The 27,715-nt window shown below is 41.8% G+C and overlaps 1 protein-coding gene across 2 annotated transcripts in view; it reads left to right on the plus strand.

Annotated features, from left to right (window-relative positions):
* Positions 1-27,715, plus strand: part of grm5b (glutamate receptor, metabotropic 5b) — a 131,703-nt gene that overhangs the window by 91,516 nt on the left and 12,472 nt on the right. For both annotated transcript variants that reach the window (XM_056473428.1, XM_056473429.1), the window contains exons 3-5: positions 17,018-17,253; positions 21,789-22,035; positions 25,967-26,135. In XM_056473428.1, coding sequence (XP_056329403.1) covers positions 17,018-17,253; positions 21,789-22,035; positions 25,967-26,135 — 652 coding nt within the window. The remainder of the gene's footprint in view (positions 1-17,017; positions 17,254-21,788; positions 22,036-25,966; positions 26,136-27,715) is intronic.

The following is a 27,715-nucleotide window of genomic DNA, read 5'->3' on the forward strand; positions in this document are numbered from 1 at the left end:
AGTTGATTAATCACAGTACATTAAGATAATTGTTCTGTAATACTCGTGTGTTGAAGTGTTATGCTTAAAAGCAGATATTATGCATACAATACAATTACTACACACACACATAGCCAACCACAGTTCATTCATTCATTATCCTTCAGCATAGTCCCTTATTTATCAGGGGTCGCCACAGTGGAATGAACCGCCAACTATTCCAGCATATGTTTTACACAGCGGATGCCCTTCCAGCTGCAACCCAGTCCTAGGAAACATCCATACACACTCATTCACACACACTACGGCCAATTTAGTTGATACAATTCCCCTATAGCGTATGTGTTTGGACTGTGCTCCCGGAGGAAACCCACACCAACACGGGCAGAACATGTAAACTCCACACAGAAATGACAACTAACCCAGCTGAGACTCGAACCAGCGACCTTATTGCTGGAAGGCGACAGTGCTAGCCACCGTGCCGCCCCTGATCGCAGTTATATAGTATATAGGTGATGTCTGTGTGTAGATGTACGATGAAGTGTATTAAGTGTATGGGATGTCCTTAAAGTCTTCAGTGGTTGGCATCATCTCTTCTGTCAGTGATGCACAGTGTTGTCCAAGTGCATTGTGGGATGTTTGATAGCTCTGCATGTGGACAGTAAAGGTTGACAGAGAGTGGAGTTTGGCTCTGAAGTGGCATTAGTCTCCTGTCGACCTGTGATGAGGTTGTGTGTGTGTGTGTGTGTGTGTGGACACGGGTCAGGTTATCTGGGCTCCGCAGCACATGTTCAGCCCAGAGCGTCTGCATGATCAACTGTGCTCTGATCACCTCTGCTTAATCCCTCACCTTGGATGAGGATGAGACATGACGTTCACTCACTCTCTCTCCCTCTTTCTCTCTCTCTCTCTCGCCCTCTCTCTCTCTCTCTCTCTCACACACACACACACACACACACACACAACTTGTTCGCTTTATTGGCATGACTGTAAATGATATAATAACACTAAAATATCAAAATAAAATAATAGAAACAAAATAGCATAACAAATTACAGTCACCGGCCACTTTATTAGGTACACCTTACTAGTACCGGGTTGGACCATTTGTGCCTTCAGAACTGCCTTAATTCTTCATGGCATAGATTCAACAAGGTACTGGAAAATTCCTCTGAGATTTTGCTCCATATTGACATGATAGCATCACGCAGTTGCTGCAGATTTGTCGGCTGCACATCCATTATGTGAATCTCCCATTCCACCACATCGCAAAGGTGCTCTGTTGGATTGAGATCTGGTGACTGTGCAGACCTCTGTTGTAACGAGTGCTTATTTGAGTTGCTTTTCAATCAGCTGGAACCAGTCTGGCCATTCTCTGGCATCAACAAGGCATTTGCGCCCACATAACTGCCGCTCGCTGGATATTTTCTCTTTTTCAGACCATTCTCTGTAAACCCTAGAGATGGTTGTGCGTGAAAATTACAGTAGATCAGCAGTTTCTGAAATACTCAGACCAGTCTGGCACCAAAAACCACGTTCAAAGTCACTTAAATCCCCTTTCTTCCCCATTCTGATGTTCAGTTTGAACTGCAGCAGATCGTCCTGACCGTGTCTACATGCCTAAATGCATTGAGTTGCTGCCATGTGATTGGCTGATTAGAAGTTTGTGTTAACGAGCAGTTGGACAGGCATACCTAATAAAGTATAAACACACAGTATGGAAATGCACAGTAACACACACACTACACATTCTCTCCCTCTCTCGCTGCAAAAATGCTTTTCTTTCAAGTTTTCGTCTTGTTTCTATTTCAAATATATAAAATGTCTTAAATCAAGAAGCATTGTCTAGATAAGTAGACAATATTGTGTTGTTTTCATGTCAAAATTAAGTGAGTTTTTAGTTAAAACATGCAAAATAATCTGCCAAAAATAATAATAATCTCATTATTTTTAAACAGACCATAGTAGTTTGATTTTTATGTCTGTTTCACCTTGCAAGAAATGTCAAAATTAAGTGTTTTTTTCTATAAAGTGAGCTAAATAATCTTGATTTTGCTTTTAAATAAGATTACTTTGCTCACCCCTTAAAATGGGGTGTGTCAAAACAAAAATATACATATATACTGTATTTTTCTTACACCTTTGGCAGTTTATTTTGCTTGTTTTAAGGAAAAACTCACTTAATTTTGACTTATAATTTCTGAAACAAGACAATATTTTTGCTTGTAAAGAAAATGCTTCTTGATTTAGGATTTTTTTTTTGACATTTGGACTAGAAACAAGACGAAAACTCTAAGTAAGAACCCTTTATTAATTCGGGGGTTGCCACAGCGGAATGAACCGCCAACTTATCCAGCATATGTTTTACGCAGCGGATGCCCTTCCAGCCGCAACCCATCACCGGGAAACATCCACACACACTCATTCACACACATACACTACAGACAATTTTAGCCTTCCAAATTTACCTATACCACATGTGTTTGGACTGTGGGGGAAACCAGAGCACCCGGGGGAAACCCACGTGAACACGGGGAGAACATGCAAACTCCACACAGAAATGCCAACTGACTCAGCCGAGGCTCAAACCAGCGACCTTCTTGATGTGAGGCGATCGTGCTACCCACTGCGCCACCATGCAGCCCTAATATATTATTCATTTAAGTTTATTGTTTTCATTGTTATTGTTTTTGTTCAGTCTTATGATTTTTGCGGATTTTTACAAACAGAACTAAAACAAAAATATCCGACTATAATCAGATAGGCTTGTACACTTAAGTTATTGCCATTTTCCACTGTACACTACCTGACAAGTCTTGTCACTTATCCAGGTTTTAGGAACAGCTAATAATACTTTGACTTCTAGATGATCATTTGGTATCAGAAGTGGTTTATATGAAAGACAAAGGCCTCTAGATTACGCTTATTTGACCACAATAAAATATGATCAGGCCTTGATTTTTAATTCTTTAATTAGGACAGTACAGTCTGACTCTGCTTAGACAAAAGTCTTGTCACTGAACAGAAATAATGTCCAGTATAGAATATAAAGTCATGCTGCAGTGGAAACAGATTTAATATTGTGTCTGACTCCATCATGAGCTTGGAGGACTGCATCCACACATCTCTGCAATGACTCAAATCACTGATTAATAAAGTCATCTGGAATGGCAAAGTTCTTGCAGGACTCCCAGAGTTCATCAAGACTCTTTGGATTCATCTTCAACGCCTCCTCCTCCATCTTACCCCAGACATGCTCAATAATGTTCATGTCTGGTGACTGGGCTGGCCAATTCTGGAGCACCTTGACCTTCTTTGCTTTCAGGATCTTTGATGTGGAGGCTGAAGTAAGAGAAGGAGCGCTATCCTGCTGAAGAATTTGCCCTCTCCTGTGGTTTGTAACGTAATGGGCAGCACAAAAGTCTTGAGACCTCAGGCTGTTGATGTTGCCATCCACTCTGCAGATCTCTCGCACACCACCATACTGAATGTAACCCCAAACCATGATTTTTCCTTCACCAAACTTGACTGATTTCTGTGAGAATATTGGGTTCATGCTGGTTCCAGTAGGTCTTCTGCAGTATTTGTGATGATTAGGATGCAGAACAGGGAAAAATCGACCTTCTGCCACTTTATTAAATGATCAAATAGAAGTCAAGTTATTATTTGTTGCTCTTACAATTGGGATCGACGACAAGACTTTTGTCAGGTAGTGTATAGATGCATATAATGTTTGACTGAAGTGATTGTGACTTTATTCCGTTTATTGAGCATCACTAAATGTTTATCATTGAAATGTTCAGTGTCGAGTAGAAACAAATGGCCTAAAAACACTATGATGAAACATTAGATCTGAGGCCACGACAGACACAGAGGGTTGTTTTCTCCAAAGTTCCCTGGAATCCCCCATAAACACCCCCTCCAATGCTGTCGCCATGGCTACAGCCTCAGCCAATCATGCGGTAGCCAGCTGTGAGGTCATCGCTCCTTCCACACAAGCACACAGGGTGTCGGATGAGTTTGCCCACAATGATGCCATCTGCACCCGAGTGTGTGTGTGTGTGTGTGTGTGTGTATAAGTGAATGTGTCTGTGTTTGTGAGAAAGATACTGAGTTTGTGGAGGTTGCAGTGTGTGTATGTGAGAATGATGGAGTGTGTGCGCGTGCGTGAATGTGTTTGTGAGAAAAATATTGTGTGTGTGAATGTTCCTGTGTGCATATAAAAATGATTGTGTGCAAGTGTGTGTGTGTTTGTGTGTGTATGTATATACATGTGTGCATGTATGAAATTGTCAGTGGATGTGTGTGTGTGTTCCTACATGAATATGTCCATGTGTTTGTCTGTGTGTGTGCGTGCGTGCGTGTATGTGTGTGTGTGTGCATGCGTGCAGGAGTGTGTGTAAATAATACTGTGTGTGACAGAGAATGATTGTGTGTGTGCGTGCGTGCGTGCGTGCTGGAGTTTGTGTATATAATATTGTGTGTGTGAGAGAATTATTGTGTGTGCGCGTGTGTGTGTATGAAAGTATTGGTGTATGTGTGTTCATATGTAAATATTTCATTGTAAGTGTGTGTGTGTATGTGTCCCTGCGTTTATATGTATGCTTATGTGGATATGTCCATATGTGTGTGAGACTTTGTCCTTGTCCATGTGATGGTGTGTCTGTGTGTGTGTCTGTACTGTATGTGTGTCTGTGTGAGATAAACAGAGTGAGCTCATTTGCATTATTTTATAAAGGTGACCCTCCTTATCTGTCCCGATTGGAGCGTGTGTGTGATCTGATGCCTGCTTTTTTTATTAACTTTAATTCAGGGTTGATTTCTAGAGCCAAGGGTGTAATGGAGTGAGCAAACACACACACACACACACACACACACACACACACACACACGCACAATTAGTCTCTGTATCAAAACCTACTTCGATCAAACTGCCGCTTTCCAGTATGGTGATGTATTTCCAACTGAAACTGAATATTGAGTAGGGGGCGGGGTTTATTTTTATGGTCCTCTTATCCTCCTCCATTCACAGCAAACTAACAGTTGTAGGGGGTGTGGCTAAACATATTTCACCCTGTAGCGAATTAGCTCAAAGGGAATTGAAGATTCATTTGAACGGGGCTTCAAAAGAATCAACTCTTTAAATCCGAACAAATGAATCGTCCAGCAATCATTCGAATGGACAGCTGACTTTAATTACAGCTAATGGTATCAAAATAAAAACACAATTATTTTTAACAGGGTAGCAAGATCGAAGTTTAAGACATTAGATTCATAAATATGCACAGTTCTTTATACAAATAGAGACTTTATTGACTAATCTACACCTAACACCTAACACAAACACACATTCATAGATGTTGTAGAGAAGAGTAAAGGATGAAAAAATACGATTTTGAGAGATTGTAATGATGGAAAACCTCGGATTTTGTAAGACCAAACCAAGCGAACCACAAATAATCGATTGAACTCTTCTATGGTCTCTTTAGGCTTATATTTAGTGTCCACCAGTTTAGATGTAGTCTGGAAATGTTACTTGCGTTCCTTTTGTGATGTGAAGTAACTCCCTCTGAACACGTGGCTAGCTGGTTGTTCCTTGTCCTTGCGAGGCTTGGAGTGGGGTGGAGTCGTTCGTTTTAAGTTTAAAGCGGCAACAGGGCAAGTCGTGATGACTACTGGATTGCGGCGCACTAAACCTAACTAGACTCTCGATGGAAAAGAAAGAGAGAAAGAAAGGTATCGGAGGTGGGAATGTTTGAGTTGTGTGATTAACCCATTTTGTCTGGGTCCCCACCTGCTCCCTGGAGTCCTCCGGCGTTCTCCGTGTTGGGTTAAAGTCTTTCTCTGGTCTGGGCCTTCTACTTGGACATTCTTCTCTGGCCTGGGGTGGAGCCTTTATAAGGATGGTTTGTACCCACCCTCCAGGGCCAAGATGACCAATGAGAAGCTAACTTTTGGTTTCAAAGCATGTTCATTTGCATAGGCATTTTTGGTGTAAACTGATGAAGAAATGTTCAAGTTTCTTAAAATGATTAATAAGTTGCACACGTATTACCATGAAATGTAAACAATCGTTCAGTACACTAACTTAGCTTTGCAAGGACATCAAACATGGACTATCTATGATCTTGTTTAGCTGTGGTAGAGTTAAACATTGATCGCAGAAGTATTAAAATCATGATATTATTACATGAGACTTGTAGCAAAAACACCTGATTACACATAAAGTGTCACGGATTGGCCAGGCTCTTCCACCAACATCACGCACCGAGCACCTTCACCTGAGTATTAACCACGCACAGCTGCACCCAATCACTCCCATTCACTATATAAGCACACACCTCACTTCACTCATTGTCCGGTCTCGTTCCTACGAAGCGGACTCTGAGTGAACCACTTCCTAGGTTTCACTCCCCTACGATCTCAGCAATTATACTTACCTTTACTCTGTTTCCTTCTAGTCTGTCCAGTGTCCCGGTGTCCTGTCAGCGTTGTGTGTCTCGTCAGTCTGTCTTCCCCGCAAGTCCTCTGGTGTGTGCATTCGGTCATCCTTCAGTGTTTGTCATCCCACCTGACAAAGAGGATCATCAGTTCCACTAAACTCCGTTCATCGCTCCATCACTATTCATTTATACTCTACTGTTGGAATAAACATTGTTTATACTCACTCCCCTTGTTTGTCCGTCTGCTTCCGTAACAGAAGACCGGACCCTCAACTACCAACAGCATGAGCACTCACGATCCCCTTCAGGAGTTGGTGGATTCATTGAAGAGAGTGCTACTACCATCTGCTCCACTTCCCGAAGCACCACCAGCACCGAGCACTTCTTCACCGTCCACCCACTCATCCAGTCCCATGGCTCGACCAGCGCCCTACTCTGGCGGGGCGGAGGAGTGCAATGGATTTCTCCTACAATGTTCTCTGGTATTCACTATGCAACCCGAGTTATACCCTACAGATCGGTCCAAAATCGCATTCATCATCTCCCTTCTCTCTGGGTCGGCTCTTCGGTGGGCTGAAACCATCTGGCAACAGTCTGGGCCGGTAACAAATTCCATTCAGTCATTCACCCAATATTTCAAGGAGGTTTTTGGTCGCGCGGATGCCGAAGTAGCAGCTGGAGAACAGTTATACCATCTCAAACAGGGAGCCATGTCCACTCAGGATTATGCTCTCAGGTTCCGAACTCTGGCTGCTGCTAGCGGGTGGAATGAGCGATCTCTCCTCACAACCTACCGGCTCGGACTAGAGCCCAGCCTCCGGTTACAGCTGGCCGCCCTCGACGACACGATGGGATTGGAGAAGTTCATCCAACACTCTCTGCGCTGTTCCGATCGTCTGAGGGTCTACCAGCATGATCCTCCACCGGTATCACAAGCACTCCTCCGTTCGCCAGAGCCAGCCGTCCCTCCAGAACCAGAGCCCATGATCATAGAATCTGGTAGACTCACAATCACCGAGCGACAGAGGAGGCTGACCCGGGGTCTGTGCATGTACTGTGGTGCCAAAGGACATGTCAGGCTGGACTGTCCCATCCGTCCAACACGCTCTGTGGTGAGTTTGTTCAGTTCTCCCATTGAAAAAATGCATCCTCTCACCACTAATGTCCAGTTAACTACCCCTTCTGTCTCAGTTTCAGTCACAGCCCTCATCGACTCCGGGTCAGCAGGAAATTTCATCTCGCACGCCCTCTGTCGCCGACTACAGCTTAACACCGAAGCCTCGACGCACGTCTACCAGATTCAGCCCATAACCAACGATATCCATTCTCAGGCACGTATCCATCGAAAATGTGAACCCGTCAATCTCCAAGTAGGAATGCTCCACAAAGAGGAGATTCAATTTCTGGTTCTGGAGGGTGCATCGATGGATATCATCTTAGGGCGCCCGTGGCTGGTGAAGCACGATCCCATCCTCTCTTGGGGCACAGGAGAGATTAAGAGATGGGGAGAAGAATGCAGATCCAGCTGTTTTCCCGATCTACTCCTCATACGAGGATGTATTTTGCCCCAAGAGAGCTTCCCAGCTACCTCCACATCGGCCATGGGACTGCGCCATAGACCTGCTTCCAGACGCTCCTATGCCCAGAGGTAGGATCTACCCGTTGTCCCTTCCGGAGACCAAGGCAATGGAGGAGTACATCCATGAGGCTCTGAGTCAGGGGTATATCCGTCCATCCACGTCACCTGCTGCCTCAAGTTTCTTCTTCGTGGCTAAGAAGGATGGAGGGCTGCGGCCATGTATCGATTACAGAACCCTAAATCAAGGTACAGTCAAGTTCCGGTATCCCCTTCCTCTCGTCCCTGCGGCCCTGGAACAACTCAGATCCGCCAAAATTTTCACCAAGTTGGACCTCCGCAGCGCCTATAACCTGGTGAGAATACGTGAGGGGGACGAGTGGAAGACTGGGTTTGTGACCCCTACTGGACACTACGAGTACCTGGTCATGCCCTATGGTCTGGTTAACGCCCCCTCCGTATTCCAAAACTTCATCCACGAAGTTCTCCGGGAGTTCCTTCATCTCTTCGTCATTGTATACATAGATGATATCCTGATTTACTCCCGGAGTGAGGCCGAACATCGCCACCACGTTGCGGAGGTCCTGAAAACCCTCAGGAAACACCGCCTGTACCTCAAGGCTGAAAAATGCTCCTTCCATTCACCATCTGTTCAGTTCTTGGGGTACATCATCGATCAAAGAGGGGTTCGTATGGACGAGGGGAAGGTCACTTCCGTCATCTCCTGGCCCGAACCAAAGACCATAAAGGAACTCCAACGTTTCCTAGGATTTGCTAATTTCTACCGACGTTTCATCCAGAATTACAGTCTCATCACCGCTCCGCTCACCAACCTGTTGAAAAATAAACCCAAAGCACTACCCTGGCCTCCCGAAGCCGCCGCAGCCTTCCAAAACCTAAAAGAATCCTTCACTCAAGCCCCACTGCTGACTCATCCTGATCCTGACTTGCCGTTTGTGGTCGAAGTGGATGCATCGACCACCGGAGTGGGAGCCATCCTGTCCCAGTACCACGGTACTCCTTCATTACTCCATCCATGTGCCTATTTCTCCCGGAAGCTCAGCCCGGCGGAAAGGAACTATGACATCGGAAATCGAGAACTTCTGGCCATCAAGCTCGCCCTGGAGGAGTGGCGACACTGGTTGGAGGGGGCCAAACATTCGTTCCAGGTGATCACAGATCATAAAAATCTCCAATACCTAAAAGATGCTAAAAGACTCTGTCCTCGTCAAGCCCGTTGGTCATTGTTCTTCTCCAGATTTCAGTTCTCTATCTCATATCGACCAGGTTCAAAGAACATCAGAGCAGACGCACTTTCCAGAATTCACGACCAGCATGAAATTATTGAGACACCGGCCAAGATCCTTCCCGATCAGATCACTATCTGTCCCATCCAATGGTCCGCTCCTACAGTAAACGCCACTCCAGAATCCAGAACTCCGCCGGGCTGTCCCCCCAATCGACGCTTCATCCCTGAAAACCAACGGGTAGATCTCATTCATTCCAGCCATACATCTCTGGGCACAGGACATCCTGGGGCCAACAACACCCTCTCGCTGCTATCCCAACGCTTTTGGTGGCCGAACATGGCGAGGGATGTGAGAAGATACGTCCAAGGCTGCAGAGAATGCGCTATGGCGAAGAGTCCTCGCCATCTACCTGCTGGTAAACTCCATCCCTTGCCCATCCCAAACCGCCCCTGGTCACACCTAGGAGTTGACTTCATGACAGACCTCCCATTGTCTGAAGGTAACACCTGCATTCTAGTCATCATAGATCGATTCTCTAAATTCTGTCGTTTGATTCCTTTGAAAGGTATACCCACAGCCCTAGAGACCGCCGAAAACCTGTTCAACCACGTCTTTCGAAATTTTGGGTTACCAGAAGATATAGTCTCGGATCGAGGACCCCAATTCATCTCCAGACTATGGAGAGCATTCTTCAGACTCCTAGGTGTGACCGTAAGCCTCTCGTCTGGCTATCACCCCCAAACCAACGGCCAGACAGAGAGGAAAATTCAGGAAGTGGGGCGGTTCCTCCGGACCTTCTGTCACGGTCACCAAAACTCCTGGAGCCAGTTTCTGGGCTGGGCGGAATACGCCCAGAATTCCCTGCGGCAACCTACCACCGGACTCACGCCATTCCAGTGCATCCTAGGGTTCCAACCTCCACTCTTCCCCTGGGATGGCGCACCATCTGATGTCCCCGCAGTGGATTACTGGTTCCGGGAGAGCGAGAGAGTCTGGGACGATGCTCATCACCATCTCCAGAGGGCAGTACGCAGAACAAAGGAGGTATCTGATAAGAGGAGGATTCCAGGCCCCATCTATACTCCAGGACAAAAGGTCTGGCTCTCCACCAGAGATATCCGGTTGCGACTGCCCTCCCGAAAATTAAGTCCCAGATTTGTTGGTCCCTTCACCATTCTGGAACAGGTCAACCCCGTCACATACAAATTACAGTTACCACCACAGTACAGAATCCACCCCACATTCCACGTGTCCCTTCTAAAACCCTTTCACGATCCTCTGATTCCCTCCACAGAGCCTGGCCATGAAGAGGAACCTCCTCCCCCCCTGATGTTAGAAGAAGGGGCCATCTACCAAGTCAAGGACATCCTACGGTCCCGGCGTCGTGGTGGTCAGCTTGAATACCTCGTCGACTGGGAAGGATACGGTCCAGAAGAGAGGTCATGGGTCTCCAGATCCGATATACTAGATCCCGCACTTATGGAAGAGTTCCACTCCAATCACCCAGAATTTCCAGCACCTCGAGGACGAGGTAGACCACCACGACGTCGGAGGTTCAGGCCCTCAGGAGCGGGCCCTGGGGAGGGGGGTAATGTCACGGATTGGCCAGGCTCTTCCACCAACATCACGCACCGAGCACCTTCACCTGAGTATTAACCACGCACAGCTGCACCCAATCACTCCCATTCACTATATAAGCACACACCTCACTTCACTCATTGTCCGGTCTCGTTCCTACGAAGCGGACTCTGAGTGAACCACTTCCTAGGTTTCACTCCCCTACGATCTCAGCAATTATACTTACCTTTACTCTGTTTCCTTCTAGTCTGTCCAGTGTCCCGGTGTCCTGTCAGCGTTGTGTGTCTCGTCAGTCTGTCTTCCCCGCAAGTCCTCTGGTGTGTGCATTCGGTCATCCTTCAGTGTTTGTCATCCCACCTGACAAAGAGGATCATCAGTTCCACTAAACTCCGTTCATCGCTCCATCACTATTCATTTATACTCTACTGTTGGAATAAACATTGTTTATACTCACTCCCCTTGTTTGTCCGTCTGCTTCCGTAACATAAAGAGAGTAAAAGTTTTCATTTAAAGCATCAGTCTTGAGCAAAGGGGCTTATAGAAGTTTTGACCAGGTCTCTGTGTGTCCAGTGCTGTGAGCACATTCCTTTGTGTCGTAAATACCTTGGAATCAGATTACAACTGACCATTATTATACAACTGAATTATTCCAAACTTTGGAATAATTTGCCTCCGTACGTTAGGCAGGCTGCAACCCTTTCTGTTTTTAAATCAAGTCTTAAAACCCATTTTTACTCTTTGGCTTTTAATACCATATGAGAGTCATGTGTCTGTTGAATTTGTCCTTTGTTTTAAATGGTGTATGTGTGTACAGCACTTTGGTAAGCACTTGTTGTTTTTTAAAAGCGCTTTATAAATAAACTTTGACTTGACTTGACTTGACCATCCGGTCTTTTCCCAGGTAGAAGTTGACGCTGTGTTTGCTGACATATTTGTTGAATAAAAGCAAAATAATTATGTGTCTGATCGGACATATTCGTCACAACCCTATCCGTCAAGCTGACATCATCAGAGAGGGTCTGCTGTTCTAGAGTGCAGCAAGTCTTTGTTGTTGTTGTTGTTGTTGTTGTTAACTTGGAAAATTTTAAGACAATGCATGTATGCTATGCTAGATAAATTTTGACTTTATCCGGACTTTAAAAGTCTCAATTAAAAAGTAATTCAATTTGAGAAGAATGTACTCTTCCTACCATAAATCCCTCCAACATGCCCTCCCCCTATACCCCATAAGAATTATTAATATACTTAATGTAATAGTAATATTTTTATTTGATTTATTTAATTTATTTACTTGTCCTTTTTATTATGTTCTTCTGTTTCTGTTTTAAGTTTGTGGTAAAAAAAGAAAAGAAAAAGAAAAACTAAATTAAAGTATCATTGGTCCCTTTCACACAGTGATACCGCTAAATATTCGGAAAATTTCCCGGTAAATTTTCCGGTAAATTCATAAAAAAGGTGTTCACACAGGGCACGGATTTCCGGGATTTTTCCAGAAAAGACCATTCTCACACATCCGTTCCAAAATAGCGGTAAATTCTGACATCATTAACCAGAAATGAGCTCTAATCGTCTGCACTTGTAGAACACAGAAGGGGTCGGCCTTTTCTTGATGGTTTCACTTTTATTTAAAGCTTTAGCATTCATGCAGCTGCTTTGTGAGACATTCAAAGGCAGAAACGTGAACCGCAGCTAAATGTTTACACACTTGACTACATTACAAATGATGTGGATGGATAAGTATTGTGAACAACTTCGATGAAAACATCTTTCAGATGTCGAGATGTTCATAATACGTGTGTGTGCTGGCGCTCACCGGCTGCTTCACGTGCACCAAAGAGCATAGAATCACCAGTCGTTCTAAGCTCTTTGCATGCACATGCATCAAGCAGAGCATTTTGTCGACAAAATGTGGGAAATTGCCACCACAAGCCACCACCCTGATTCTTTTAGCACAACATTGGGTCAAATATGAACAAACTCAGTGTTGCTTTAATTTTATGCAAGTAAAATTACACAAAGTTTCACTTTGTAACCCAATGGATGGGTATGTCAATAATTTGACCCAATGTTGGGTTGGATTTTTGGAATCCTGTTTGTATCATGTTTATCGTGTTTATTTATTTATTAAAGTTTTTTTTATTAAAAAATGTGTTGTTTTCACAATTATTGGTTTTCAACGAGAGCACAGTTTGGGAATGTTTTGAGCAAAAATGTTTTTACAGGCTTCTTTTAATTGCAAAAAAAAAATTTCAACTAAACTTTAAATATTTTGTATGTTTCCCTTGATTTTTCCTGTTTATTACAATTGTTTTTAATGTTTTATTTGGGTGTGCTAATTTTAGGACTGTGGTCTTAAGTTTTTTTGTTAGATTAGTTCCAGTTTTAGCTTTGGTACTAACTAAGTTAATGAATTTAACATGTATCTAACATAACTAAACAGTGAACTTTATTTATTAAATGTTATTTATTTATTTATTTATAATTTTATTATTTGATTTGATTTTATCTTATTTTATTTTATTAATTTTATTAATTTATGTATTTATTTTGTTTATTATTATTTATTAAATGTATTTATCTATTTACTTATTTATTTTTGCTTTTACATTTAAAATGTTTTATTTAATTAATTTTTTGTATTTATTTGTTTTATTTTATATATTTTTTGTAAGTTTTTATTAAATTAATTTGTTTATTTAATTTTTTTTAATTTAATTTAATTTAATTTAATTTTTTAATAAATTTATTTTATTTAAATTCATTTGAATTTTTATATTTTTTTATTTTTAAAATTGTAATTTTAATAATTTTATTTGTTTATTTATTTTATATATTTTTATTTATTTTATCTATATTTTATCTATCTATCTATCTATATATATATATATATATATATATATATATATATATATATATATATATATATATATATAAATTATTTTTATTTAATTTTGTTTAATTTAATTAACTAATTTATTTAGATATATTTATTTATTTGTTTGTTTTATATATTTTTACAATTTTATTTATTTAATTATTTAATTAATTAATTAATTAATATTAATTAATTAATATTTTTTACATTAAAAAATTGTATTTTAATTTTATTTATTTTCATTGATTTATTTAAATTTTATTTATGAATGAATAAATGAATGAAAATGTGTTTTTGTGCAATTATTTGTTTTCAATGAGTCTAGAGTTTGTTTGTTTTGGGTTTTGTGTTCTTGTTGTTTTGAGTAAAAGTGTTATATTAAGTGAAAGATCAAAAGGCTAAACAACAAAGACATTTTTTCACAGACTGCTTTTCTCATATTTATCAAGGATGCCAATAGTAGTCTAATGCACTCTATATAATCACCGTTTAATATCAGATTCGGTGCATGAATTGAATAATTTAGCGCACTTTGATCTCTACAGATCTGCAAACCTGAAGACATCGTGCGTGTGGTTGATACACATGAACAATTATGAGTCTTTTAAAAATATGCCTGCGGTTGTCATGGTTACCAGGGAAACTGGCAGCGCGGGCAGAGAGATAATGAGTCAGTTGTGTGCGGGTGTTCGTTTAATTGGCAATTTGTATCTACTCTGTATCAGAACTATTTAATTTGTCCAAATATATCAGTCGGCGCAGGTTTCGGGATGGCTTCACTGAGCCGAACCCAATCTTTCTGCCAAAAATCACACACACACGCACTCAATTTGAGAATCAGTTACAGAAAGCATAGCATTGCTGTCTTCTGCCTACAGTATGTAGGGAACTAGCTTCTGAGGGGACATCTGAAATGTAACACAACCTTATTACCTGCTGATTTCTAACTTAGGAACTATTTTAATGCATTTAGTTGTTAAAGTGTTGGTCACACTTTACTTTGGTGGTTCATTTGTTGAATTTAAGTTACATTGCATCTACATCCCAACTAATTCTCATTATATTATAAGTAGACTTTTAGGTTGGGGTTAGGGTTAGTGTTGACGTGTACATGCAAAGTTTCTTATAGTCAGTTAAAGGTCTGTTGAAGGAGCAGTATCAGCAGATATTAAGCAGACAGTCTACTAATACTCAAATGGACCATCAAAATAAAGTGTTACCAAAATGTCTTTATAAAACTATGGAAATTCTTCCTCTTATTGTAATTATTTGTTGTTATTTGTTTATTATGGAGTCTGATTGCCTCCAGCTACAGTTGATGATAAATTAGCAATTAAAAGAGTTATTTTCCTGAATTAATTATATCAGATATTTCCCAAGTGATGTTTAGCAGAGATTTTTCAAAGTATTTCCTATTACATTTGTATTCTGGAGAAAGTCTCTATTTCAATAACACTTTAAAATAATGGTCCATTAGTTCATGTATTTACTAACATGAACAAACTATTAGTAATAGGCAACGCAAGGCAAGTTTGTGCAACCCAGGCTCATTCTGAAAACGTAGTCCCACGTACGTTTCTGGAGACTGCGAAATACGTCCAAGGAAGTACGTATTTTTGCCGTTTTTGTTTTTCGTGAATCTGCGAGAGGCCGCTGTGTGCGCTTTTTCGCTTCTCAAATGTCTCTCGCGAGTGCCGTTCGCGCCCGCACCTACGCTGTTCTCGGATAAAACCCACCAGAGGCCGCTGTCGAACGACCGTCTGTCCGACTGGCTGAATGATTGACTGGCCGGCCGATTCACCCTCCTCCTTCCCTAAACCAATCCAATTTTACCGATTGACCCGCCCACCTGCTTACTTCCCTAAACCCAACCAACAATTTACAAAAGTCGTCCAGAAAAAAAAAAAAGCCCTTGTCTGATTTTTTTACCACAATCTCACCCTGTAATGAACTTGTTCACTTTATTTCTTGGATTCTGTTTTCGTCTTACTTGATTTCTGGAACCGCTCTTCCCCGGACTCAAACCCAGTCATCGTTGTCGTGGTCAGCTCCTCTCTGCGTCTCAAGTCCGCCAACTTACAGGACGAGCTAACTGGACAAACTGGTTGTGGCGGGAAAGTGAGAAAATAATAATTAATATTTTATAGTACTGTGATCGTTGAGTGTAGGGTTTGGGTAGACGTTAATAAAATACAATAAATGGGAAATTTAATGAATAATATAAATAATTCTTGTTAGTTTCCGGCCACAACTGTATCTGACCTAGCAACAACCCTGTTTTATGACCAAAACAAGACATTTATTCACAAAGTTGTTCACTCGAATGTCAGACCAATGTTAAAACAAAACTATACAAGAACAGAGCATTTCAAACCTAACATCTATAGCTGTATCAACCTGGATTCGAACCCACTATCCCTGCATGCTAGTCAGGAACTCTCACCGCTCCGCTAAATCACTTGAAGGTTCAACTCTACAACATGGGGTTTATTACCTCTATTTGCCCAACTGTTTCTTTGCTGAAGCTGTTCCAGTGTAATACATAAAAAATGACCACTAGGTGTCACTGGAGAGATGAGTTTCGAAGCTTCGACACATTTGCTTCCACTGTTTCAGTGTTTCATGAATCCTCGCTTTGCCCACCACTACGATACAGATGGAAAACAACATACATGAGAAAACAAGGCTAGGATCAAACATGGAAAGAAACCTTTCGTGGTGTTACAGATAAAACAGTGAACAAGACTCAGCAATGTGTGTGAGAATGTGAGGTCTATAAAAAGTCCAAGTAATAAGTCAATCATGAGCTTCAGCTGTGTGTGTGTGTCAGTGTCTGAATGATTGCCAGCTGTGGCAGGAGTGATGAGTGCAAAGACTTCTGGGAGTTGTAGTTCATATCAGTGACCCATGTGTAGTTCTCCAGCGATCTGCACAGGCTAGATCACTGGTGATCGTGACAATAACGTTGGTTTGTTCTGTAGTAGACAATCAAAAAATAAATAAATAAATAAATAAATAATAATAATATCGACCTTAAAATGGTTTAAAAACTATTAAAAACTGCTTTTATTCTTGTCGAAATAAAACAAATAAGACTTTTTCTAGAAGAAAAAATATTACAGGAAATACTGTGAAAAATTCCTTGCTCTATTAAACATTATTTGGGAAATATTTGAGAAAGAAAAAGTAAATTCACATGAGGGCTAATAATTTAGCCTTCACCTGTATGTTATTTTTTTGTTCTCTTTAGATGTTTTCTTCCCTCTAGTAAACATACTGCAGTTTTTCACTCACTAATGAGTGCTCTTGTTTGCAGTGACGGATGGGCGGACCGCTATGATGTCACAGACGGTTATGTGCGCGAGGCGGCCGGCGGGATCACCATAAAGCTGCAGTCTGCAGATGTGAAGTGGTTTGATGATTATTACTTGAAGCTGCGTCCCGAAAACAACATGCGCAACCCCTGGTTCCCCGAGTTCTGGCAGCACCGCTTCCACTGCCGGCTGAAGGGACACGCACAGGAGAACCACAAATACAACCGAACCTGCGGCAGTAAGTCAACATTTATAAAGAGTTTCGAGAGTTAAGAGTTTTCTATTGTGGCTTAGTTGTTAGCACAGTCGCCTCACAGCAAGAAGGATGCTGGTTCCAGCTGGACCACTTGGCATTTCTGTGTGGAGTTTGCCGGGTGCTCCAGTTTCCCCACAGTCCAAACTCATGCATTATAGGTGAATTGGGTAAACAAAGTTGGCCATAGTGTATGAGTGTGTGTGTGAATGTGAGAGTGTATGGGTGTTTCCCATTACTGGGTTGCAGCTGGAAGGGCTGCGTAAAATATATGCTGAAATAGTTGGCGGTTCATTCCGCTGTGGCAAAAACGACAGTAAACAAAAATGACAGACTGCATGTTGATTGAGGGTTGAAAGGCTGAAATATTCCTAGTATCCAATCCCGCACGTCCTCATCTGCTCCCACTCTGAGGTTTAGTGGTTGGAGGAGAAGCAGAGAGTAAAGCCGTAACCTTTCAGAGTAACAGCAGTCATAAAAAAAGAGGACCAGAACAAATGAGTGTGTGCTTTCATCCGGACTCTTCAGACATCACACCCTGCATTAGCTACGCTCTTTAGTTGGCTCCATTTATCTGGGCTCCGGCTTCAATTCAAAGAAACTTTCTCAAATTCTTTCCCTTTTGGAAATAAAAAATAAAGAGGAATAAAAGAGCAACCGCAGTTTCCTTCTGTTTGCATGTGAATGAGCCTGAACAACAGTGTGAAGAGAGATGAGGATGTCTTTAATGTCATTTTCAGATCGTGATCAGACCAGTTTTATAAAATGTTTGTGAATTAAAGCTGTGAATTAAATTAAATTTGGTGTGAAACAAGACTTTCAGTTCAATTCAATTCAATTCACCTTTATTTGTATAGCGCTTATACAATGTAGATTGTGTCAAAGCAGCTTCACATAAAAGGTCATGGTAAATTGGAACAGTGTAGTTCAGTTTGTAGTGTTTAAGTTCAGTTCAGTTTAGCTCAGTTCAGTGTGGTTTAATAATCACTACTGAGAGTCCAAATACTGAAGGGCAAATCCAACGATGCGCAACTCTACAGATCCCGAACCATGCAAGCCAGTGGCGACAGCGGAGAGGGAAAAAAAAACTTCACTAATGGTGGAAGTGAAGAAAAAAAACCTTGAGAGAAACCAGGATCAGTTGGGCACGATCATTTTAATTTCTCCGCTGGCCAAACGTCTTGTGCAGAGCTGCAGCCTCAGCAGCGGAGGCTGGAAGCTGGCCTCAGCTAAGACTCGTCTGTCTCTGGAGCGTCACAGGAATCAGTCTCATGTTCTCCACTCCTCCATGACCATCACAGTAGCTGCTCAGGATTCGGCCTGGTCCAGGATATGGAAACCTTGGGATCATCTCGTCGTTGGTCTTGGATCGAATCAGTGACTCTGCATAGTCTGAGGGCCTCGGGAAGAGTATCTCCAGGTGGAAATGGAGAATAAAGAGAATAATTAGCGTAGCTGATGTTCACAGTGTAAATCAACAAGATGCATAACCTGTGTGGGAGCCCCCTAAGTGGTGCACTAAGTGTATGCTTTACTTTCAGCTGCAGGAAAGCGTTAAGCTGGATTTATACTTTTACCTGGCGCCACATCGCGCACCTCCTATGACTGCACGCGCACCTCGCGAAACGGACGAGGCTTTTAAACTTGCTGCGTTTGCCGTTGTGATATTCTTTAAAACGACAGGGGGCGGTCATAAGAAACTGACCGTAAAGTCAGATGGATAAAGTAGAAAGTTTCCAAAACTACATCATATCATTAATATCATTCAATGTTTTTAAACTAATTATTTTTATTATTTTCTAAATTATTTTAATGATTATAAGGATTTTTTTATAACAATTCAAGATTATTTAGTCAAACTTTGATGCATCACTTGCTTTTTTGTTCATATCTCGGACAGTTCTACCTATTAAAGTTTATTAAAATATTAATGACAACAGGACATGGTTTGCTCTACAAGTGAAGTTTCATAAACTAATTTGGAGAGGAGCACGTGATATGATTGAGCACGTCTGGCCGCTCATCTGTAATCAGTAATAATCCAATCAGAGTGATCCTAGTCTACTATAAATGGATCATTTTCTCCCTACTGTCTCTATCTTCGTTTGGAAGAATCCCCCCTTCCACCCCATCTCCTCCTTTTCCTCCCTTTCCTAAAGGGGGAGCTCTCGAGACCTACCTGATCTCGGATCTCCTGATATGCTTATCGACCGGGCGGGAGCCCTGGGCTCAAATATCTCCGAGCTCAGGGTTCTCTCCCGGGACAGCATGCCAAACCTGCTTTATACGCCAAGCATATCTAAGTGGGAACTCTTGAAATATATTTTGTATTATGGCAAGAATAAAAGCACACAAAAAAACCAAAAATACTTACTAAAAAATACAGATGTTTTTTTTATTTAGCCCGCTCCTCAATTCACATTACTGTCTGGCTAGTTTCTGTCATCTACTTACAAGCTAAAAAGGCAATAATGCTCCAACATTCCTGACCATTATCACCAATAAAGCCTAGAAAAACAGGCCATCAGTTTATTGTAAACCGACAGGTTCAAATATTCCTTCCCAGTTATCAAGGAAATAATTTGTTCCTTAATTATAGTTTTGTAATTATTAAATTGTTTTAAATTCAAAATTGTAACATAAACATCAGTGTAAAGACTATGGCTGGTGTAAAAACATAATCTGTGATTGTGTTCCTGGGTCTCCACTTTTGCCATGGCCTCTTTGGCTTTAACAAACTCATCCCTCAGATTTTTCCAAACCTTTTAACTAAAACTTTCCTCCTTTCCCATGGCTGTTGCAATTTCTAGCCAAGAATTGAGTTGAGTATAAACCAGGCTTAAGGCGCACCACAGGTCTGAACATTTAGCATTTAGTCCAGTATTTTTCATGTAAATAGATATAGTCAACATCATTATGTTATCTTTGTCCAGTCTTGTGTACTGTTTTTAGTCTTTGTTGTTGATTATTTTGCTTTCGTTTATTGCATTTAGCAATTTTATCTTACATTGTTTGTTGTTTGGCTGTTTGTTTACCCTTACTGGCCACTTTATTAGATACACCTTACTAGTATCGTGTTGGGCCACCTTTTGCCTTCAAAACTGCCTTAATCCTTCGTGGCATAGATCCAACGAGGTAGAGGAAATATTCCTCAGAGATTTTGCTCCATATTGACATGATAGCATCACACAGTTGCTGCAGATTTGTCGGATGCACATCTACGATGCCAATGTTCTGTTCCACCACATCCCAAAGGTGGATTGAGCTCTGGTGACTGGAGGCCATTTGAGTACAGTGAACTCATTGTCATGTTCAAGAAATCAGTCTGAGATGATTCGCACTTTATGACATGGCGCGTTATCCTGCAGGAAGTAGCCATCAGAAGATGAGTACTGTGTGCTCATAAAGGGATGGACATGGTCAGCAACAATACTCAGGTAGGCTGTGGCATGGTGTGCCAAGTGTGCCAAGAAAATATCCCCAACACCATTATATCACCACCACTAGCCTGAACTGTTGATACAAGGCAGGATGGATCTATGCTTTTATATTGTTGACGCCAAATTCTGACCCTACCATCCGAATGTCACAGCGGAAATCGACACTCATCAGACCAGACAACGTTTTTCCAATCTTCTTGTTTCTAATTTTGGTGAGTCTGTGCAAATTGTAGCCTCAGTTTCCTGTTTTTAGCTGACAGGAGTGGCACCCGGTGTGGTCTTCTGCTGCTGTAGCCCACCTCAAGGTTGGACGTGTTGTGAGTTCAGAGATGCTCTTCTGCATATCTCGGTTGTAACGAGTGCTTATTTGAGTTGTTGTAGCTTTTAGAGCTGTCGCTCTCTGGATATTTTCTCTTTTTTTAGACTATTCTCTGTTAAGAGATGGGTGTGTGTTAAAATCCCATTAGATCAGCAGTTTCTGAAATACTCAGACCAGCCCGTCTGGCACCAACAACCATGCCACGTTCAACGTCACTTAAATCACCTTTCTTCCCTATTTTGATTCTCAGTTTGAACTGCAGCAGATCATCTTGACCATGTCTAAATGCCTAAATGCATTTAGTTGCTGCCATGTGATTGGCTGATAAAAAGTTACGTTAAAAAGCAGTTGGACAGGTGTACCTAATAAAGTGGCCGGTGAGTTTTATTTATTCCTTCCATAGCCGGCTTTAATGGCTCATTCAAATACACTTTGTTACACAACCAATGCAATTTCATCTCAAGATGCAACACATCTAATGACCTACTCCATAACACCATTAAAACTACAAAAAATATATCACACACTCGTAGTTAATAAGCTGTTTAACAACCTAAAAAACATTAGCGCTAATCGAAATCTACATCTATGATCCAAATATGAGACTCGGCTGGGAGATAGAAATATGGGTCTCTCCACCGCATCAAATCACTTTCACAGAACAAATTAACAAATTAGCACGGTTCATCATTAACCTGCCTACAGGGCAAAGACCAGTTATCCTTCATTAACTTGCTCTCTTCTTCTTCCTTCTCTTTCAGAGCGTGATTCTCTGCGCCAACAATACGCTCAGGACACCAAAATGGGTTTCGTGATCAATGCCATCTACAGCATGGCCCACGGGCTCCACAGCATGCAGAAATCTCTGTGTCCCGGTGTGGTGGGACTGTGTGACGCCATGAGGCCCATCGATGGGTCAAAACTCCTGGAGTTCCTCATGAAGACCAACTTCTCTGGAGTGACCGGAGAAAACATTTACTTTGACGAGAATGGAGATTCACCAGGGAGGTACTGAGAAAAGTCAAACTGCCATGTCTTTAATTCAGCATATACGTTTATAGTGGGTTAAGTGAGAAATGGTTTCCATCCACCTATTCTTATGCACTTTCTGGATGATGGAAACGCCCTGATGCGCATAAGTAATGATAACGTGCATACGCCCATACATTGAGGGGGCCCCCAGATACATTGTCCAGGGCCCACGCAAACCCCTCCCAACCACACCCCCCCACACCCACTCTACATTTTCATCTGCGATCCTCAACACACTCCCCCCTCCCCCCCACGCTCTTCACTGTTATCCTCGATCAAACAACCCCCCCCCACCTTTTCACTATCATCCACGATAAACAATTGAATAACTTACAATAGCATAGGCATACATTATATGGATTAGGGTTGGGTCGATAGACAATGCCATCACGATGCTGAGCCGACATCGCGATCCTCCACCCTGCCCCCGGGGTGTACTGCTGGATCGAGTCTCATTATAGTTGTTAAAGGTGATATTTAATTCATCTTGTCTCTATCTAACGACTCTTCAGTCTTTTGAATCTATCAGGTAACGTGTCACAGCGTCAGTACACTGCTTCAATCTTTCGCTTTCACGCTTGTACTTGGTAATTTTAGTGAAAACCTCAGATACTCTTGGTTGGTTCCTGTTTGTTGTGCACCTTTTTTACTAACCAAGTTTGTGGACGCCATTATAACGCCACAGATCACTCTGCCTATTCATGCCAGAGTCCTGTGGAAAAAGTGATTGACAGGTGGTAATTTGTGTGTAACTCATCTTTATTTATTTATGATTTGGTAATGGGTAAAACAAAGAGCATGCGGGTCAGGTAGTTGAAACGGTAGGCTACAAATAGTTAATTCGTCATGAATTAATTAATTATTCATAAATAATTATTCACTACCGCCTACGATAACGATGCCATCGTCCATCGTGATGTTTCACATTAGACAACGTACGATGCCAATTTGGTCGACATCGCCCAACCCTAATATGTATTTATTATAGTTTAGTCCATAGGTCTCATACTCGATTCCTGGAGGGCCGCAGCTCTGCACAGTTTTGCTCCAACTTTAATCAAACACAGCTGATCCAACTAATCAAGGTGTTCAAGACTACTACAGCAAGTGTGAGTTGGAGGTGGTTGGAGCTAAACTGTGCAGAGCTGCGGCCCTCCAGGAATTTAGTTTGAGACCACTAGTCCAAATTACAGTTTTACTTGGGTTTTGATTTAGAATCGAATCAAGGTATCAATTGATCCATCGTCTATAATAACAGTATTTTACCTTTGAGCCTATGTATGTTTTTCCCTTGGGCAGAATAAATATTTTGATTAATATTAAAATACATTTTTAATTTTCAACCAAGTCAAACTATAATTTGAGTCTAGTTTATAAATTTAGCTGTAAGAAAATGGCAGTAATTTTGTAGCTTGATCCAAAGCAAGATAATACTTTGATCCAAGATTTAAAAAGATAGTTTTGTACTTTGTACTAAAGTAAATAAATATATTTAGCGTCTCTATATTAAACAATATTTTTACCTGTGTCAATGTAATTTTTTTGTGGATAGCATTGAGGTGTTCTTCTCTTATTAATTTGTGCAAAATGTTTAGGATTCATTAAAAGTAGATTAATTGTCAACTCTGTTACTGTGATATTTGAGTGAATCTCTCATTCGCTTTTTAAAAACAATAATAAGATGAAAATATATTGAAATTCAGTTTTAGACACGCCATGTGGATGGTTTGATGTTAGCATCTTGAGCTAAAGCACAAAATGGTGGAAAATGTCAACCCTGTTATGGGTTCAAAAGTTTCAATAAGTTAAACAACAATTAGGGCGAGGCGGTGGCACTGTGGGTAGCACGATCTCCTCACAGTAAGAAGGTTGTTGGTTTAAGCCTCGGCTGGGTCAGCTGGCATTTTTCCTGTGTGGAGTTTGCATGTTCTCCCCGTGTTCATGTGGGTTTCCTCCGGGTTTCCTCCAGTCCAAACACATGAATTGGGGATGCTAAAATTGACCATAGTGTATGATGTGTGAATGAGTGTGTATGGATGTTTCCCAGTGATGGGTTGCAGCTGGAAGGGCATAAGCTGCATGAAACATATGCTGGATAAGTTGGCGGTTCATTCCGCTGTGGCGACCCCAGATTAATAAAGGGACTAAGCCGAAAAGAAAATGAATGAATGAATGATTGAATAAACAACAATTAGTTACAGAATCAAACATTCCCTGTCACATTCAAGCATCTTACATTGATAATGGATCCAGTTGACTGTAAATTATACATTTGTTGCCTATAATTTTACAGGAAATAAAATGCTGGAAATTTACCAGCAATTCTGGAAGGATTCACGCACATTTTTACAAACTATTTTCAATTGTTCGACTTTGTGATTTAGATGTATCTGAACTTAAAGGGCACCTAGTTTACCTCTTTTTTATGATTTAATATTAATATTATGGTTCTTCTGAGTGTGCCAGTTTATGTTCAGTTTAAAACACAATTCAGATTTTTATTATAATGTGTTAAAAAGTGTCATGTTGGGGGCGTGTCCACAGCTCGCTGATTTAGGGGTGTGTTGCTTCACATGTAAATTAGTTTCGGCTTCCCGCCCAATGTAACAAGGGGGCGGAGCCAAGAGCTCCCGCTCTGTGTTTGCAACAGAGTCTGACAGGCAGACTGAGAGGAGCAGGAGTGAGAGGATCCGCATTCAGTCGTACATGTACGACTCGGACACAGACCAAGCAGAGAGTACAAAATCATATGTGTCTTTGTACAGTTTTACAGCCAACTGTGTGCTAGTTTCAAGTGCCGAGCTTGTACACAGAAACTAATAACCACGCACACTGAATTAACTTTGACTGAGGCACCGGATGCGTCGCTCGAAGCCGCGACACGGCACACCAGACACTCTCTGTGGCGCACCAGAAACATGAAGTGTACCGAATCGTCGCGCCACGCATTTTTGAATTCTAAACAGGTTTCTGCAGTGGTCCGCCGCATCCAGCCGTCGACTTGAGCGTACCCTGATAGAAACCAATGTTTAGAATTCTAAAACGCATGCTAGTTATGATCACAGGGAGCTTCTGGGATTGCGAGAAATGCAAACGACTGAAGTATAAGGTAGACTCAATGAGAAGTACACATGTTTGCAAACCTACCTAAAGATACAACCAATAATTCCGATTAGAGCGATAATGTGGAGAATATTGCTCTTGTGTTGAGCCCAATGAGCCTTACATCTAAAAATAGAGCTAGGGTGTTCCTTTAGTGATATCGCTTCGACTCACGCTGAAAATGGCGGACGTGAATCAACAAACTGAGGATATGATGACGCGCCTGTCAATCAATATTGGTGGGCGGGGGGACCGCTCTCCTACGTAAAGTTGCGGTCGATTTGAAAACCGCTCCAATTGGTCCACCGTTTTTATGTTGTTAAATTGAAAAAAAAGCACTGGGTGTGCTTATATCACCCCAATATGACGGTCTATACACCATACATGCACATATGTCTGTCCAAACAGCTTGAAAAGTAGATTTTTTACCATAGGTGCCCTTTAAAGGGATAGTTCATGCAAAATTAATACTGTGCAGTCAATTTACTCATTCTCAGGACGTCCGTGATTTAGTTTTAGAGTTTTTATGTTCTCTAGCAGAACATTAAAAAAGATTCCTAGCCAAAACCGTGATCCTTGGTGCTTCATAAAATCCAAATCAATGGCTACACCACTTTGAGAGTCCAAATACACATACATTATGTCTAGTTTCTGCAGCAAAGCATCATTTTAGTGACTGATTTCTCTGCTGTTGTCTATCAATCATGCGGAGTCGATGAACAGATCGATGCTTCAGTCAGTTTGATGAATTCAGCCTTCAGCTCCATTCGTCTTCATCTGGTTGTGTGTTTTGACCCTTCTTCAGTTACGTGATCATGAACTTTAAGAAGATGGGGAAGGATTATTTCGACTACACCAATGTGGGCAGCTGGGACAACAGTGGGCTGCAGATCGACGATGATGAGATCTGGCCCAGCAAAGAGGACATCATCAAATCTGTGTGCAGCGAGCCCTGCGATAAAGGCCAAATCAAGGTCAGACATTGACATATATGTGTGTAAGCATTTTAAATAAATAGTTCATGCACTAATTAGCAACCTAATATCACATGTATTACTCTCTAGCAGGTCGTAGAATGGCAGATTTTGAAACACTGATTCACTTTCTACTAGACATCTGTGTTTTGTTTTCTGTTTTGTTATTAGCAGTGATGGGATAAACAGCATTATAAATTAACGCCATTACTTTTTTAACGAGTAAATCAATTAAATGACTGTTTCCCCTGATACAACACCATTACTGACAATCAATTGTGGCATTATATAATTGATATACAGTACAATTTGCAATTGAGCTCACTGACGCAGTTTTCCTCTGGCTCTGGTGTGTGAGTGGGGCACGTAACTTAGGATGATTGGCGTGTGTGTAGGAGTGGGACAACTACATACTGAACATGATAGATGATTGGCGTGTGTGTGTAGGGACGGGCAACCACATAACAGATGATGATTGGGGTGTGTGTGTGTGTGTGTGTGTGTGTGTGTGTAGAGGTGGGACAACCACATAACTGATAATGATTGGCGTTTGTGTGTGGAGTTGTGGGGCAACTACATGACTGATGATGATTGGTGTGTGTGTGTGTGCGTGTGCGTGTGTGTGTGTGTGTGTGTGTGTGTGTGTGTGTGTGTGTGTGTGTGTGTGTGTGTGTGTGTGTGTGTGTGTGCGTGTGTGTGTGTGTGGGACAACCATATAACTGAACATGATAGATGATTGGCGTGTGTGTGTAGGTGGGGGACAACCACATAACTGATAAGGATTAGGGTTTGTGTGTGTAGGTGTGGGACAACCACATGACTGATGATGATTGGTGTGTGTGTGGGTGTGGGTGATTGGGTGGGTGGGACAACCATATAACTGAACATGATAGATGATTGGCGTGTATGTGTAAGGACAAGAAACCACATAACAGATGATGATTGGGGTGTGTGTGTGTGTAGAGGTGGGACAACCACATAACATATGATAATTGGGGTGTGTGTGTGTAGAGGTGGGACAACCACATGACTGATAATGATTGGCGTTTGTGTGTGTGTGTGTAGGTGGGGGACAACCACATAACTGATGATTATTGGTGTGTGTAGGTGTGGGACAACCACATAACTGATGATGATTAGTGCGTGTGTGTGTGTGTGTGTGTGTGTGTGTGTGTGTGTGTGTGTGTGTGTGTGTGTGCGTGCGTGTGCGCGTGTGCGTGTGCGTGTGTGTGTGTGTAGAGGGGGGACAACCACATAACCAAACATGATAGATGATTGGCGTGTGTGTGTAGGGATGGGAAACTACATAATTGATGATGATTTAGATGTGTGTGTAGAGGTGGGACAACCACATAACTGACAACGATCGGCATGTGTGTAGTGTAGGGGTGGGGCAACCACATAAATGATGACGATTGGCATGTGTGTGTGTGAGTGAGTGAGTGTGTGTAGGGGTGGAACAACAACATAACTGATGATGATTGGGGTGTGTGTGTAGAGCTTGGACAACCACGAAACTGATGATGATTTGTGTGTGTAGGTGTGGGACAACCACATAACTGACAATGTTTGGGGGGGGT

The sequence above is a fragment of the Danio aesculapii genome, chromosome 15 (genome assembly GCF_903798145.1).
Source record: "Danio aesculapii chromosome 15, fDanAes4.1, whole genome shotgun sequence".
Lineage (NCBI taxonomy): Eukaryota > Metazoa > Chordata > Actinopteri > Cypriniformes > Danionidae > Danio > Danio aesculapii.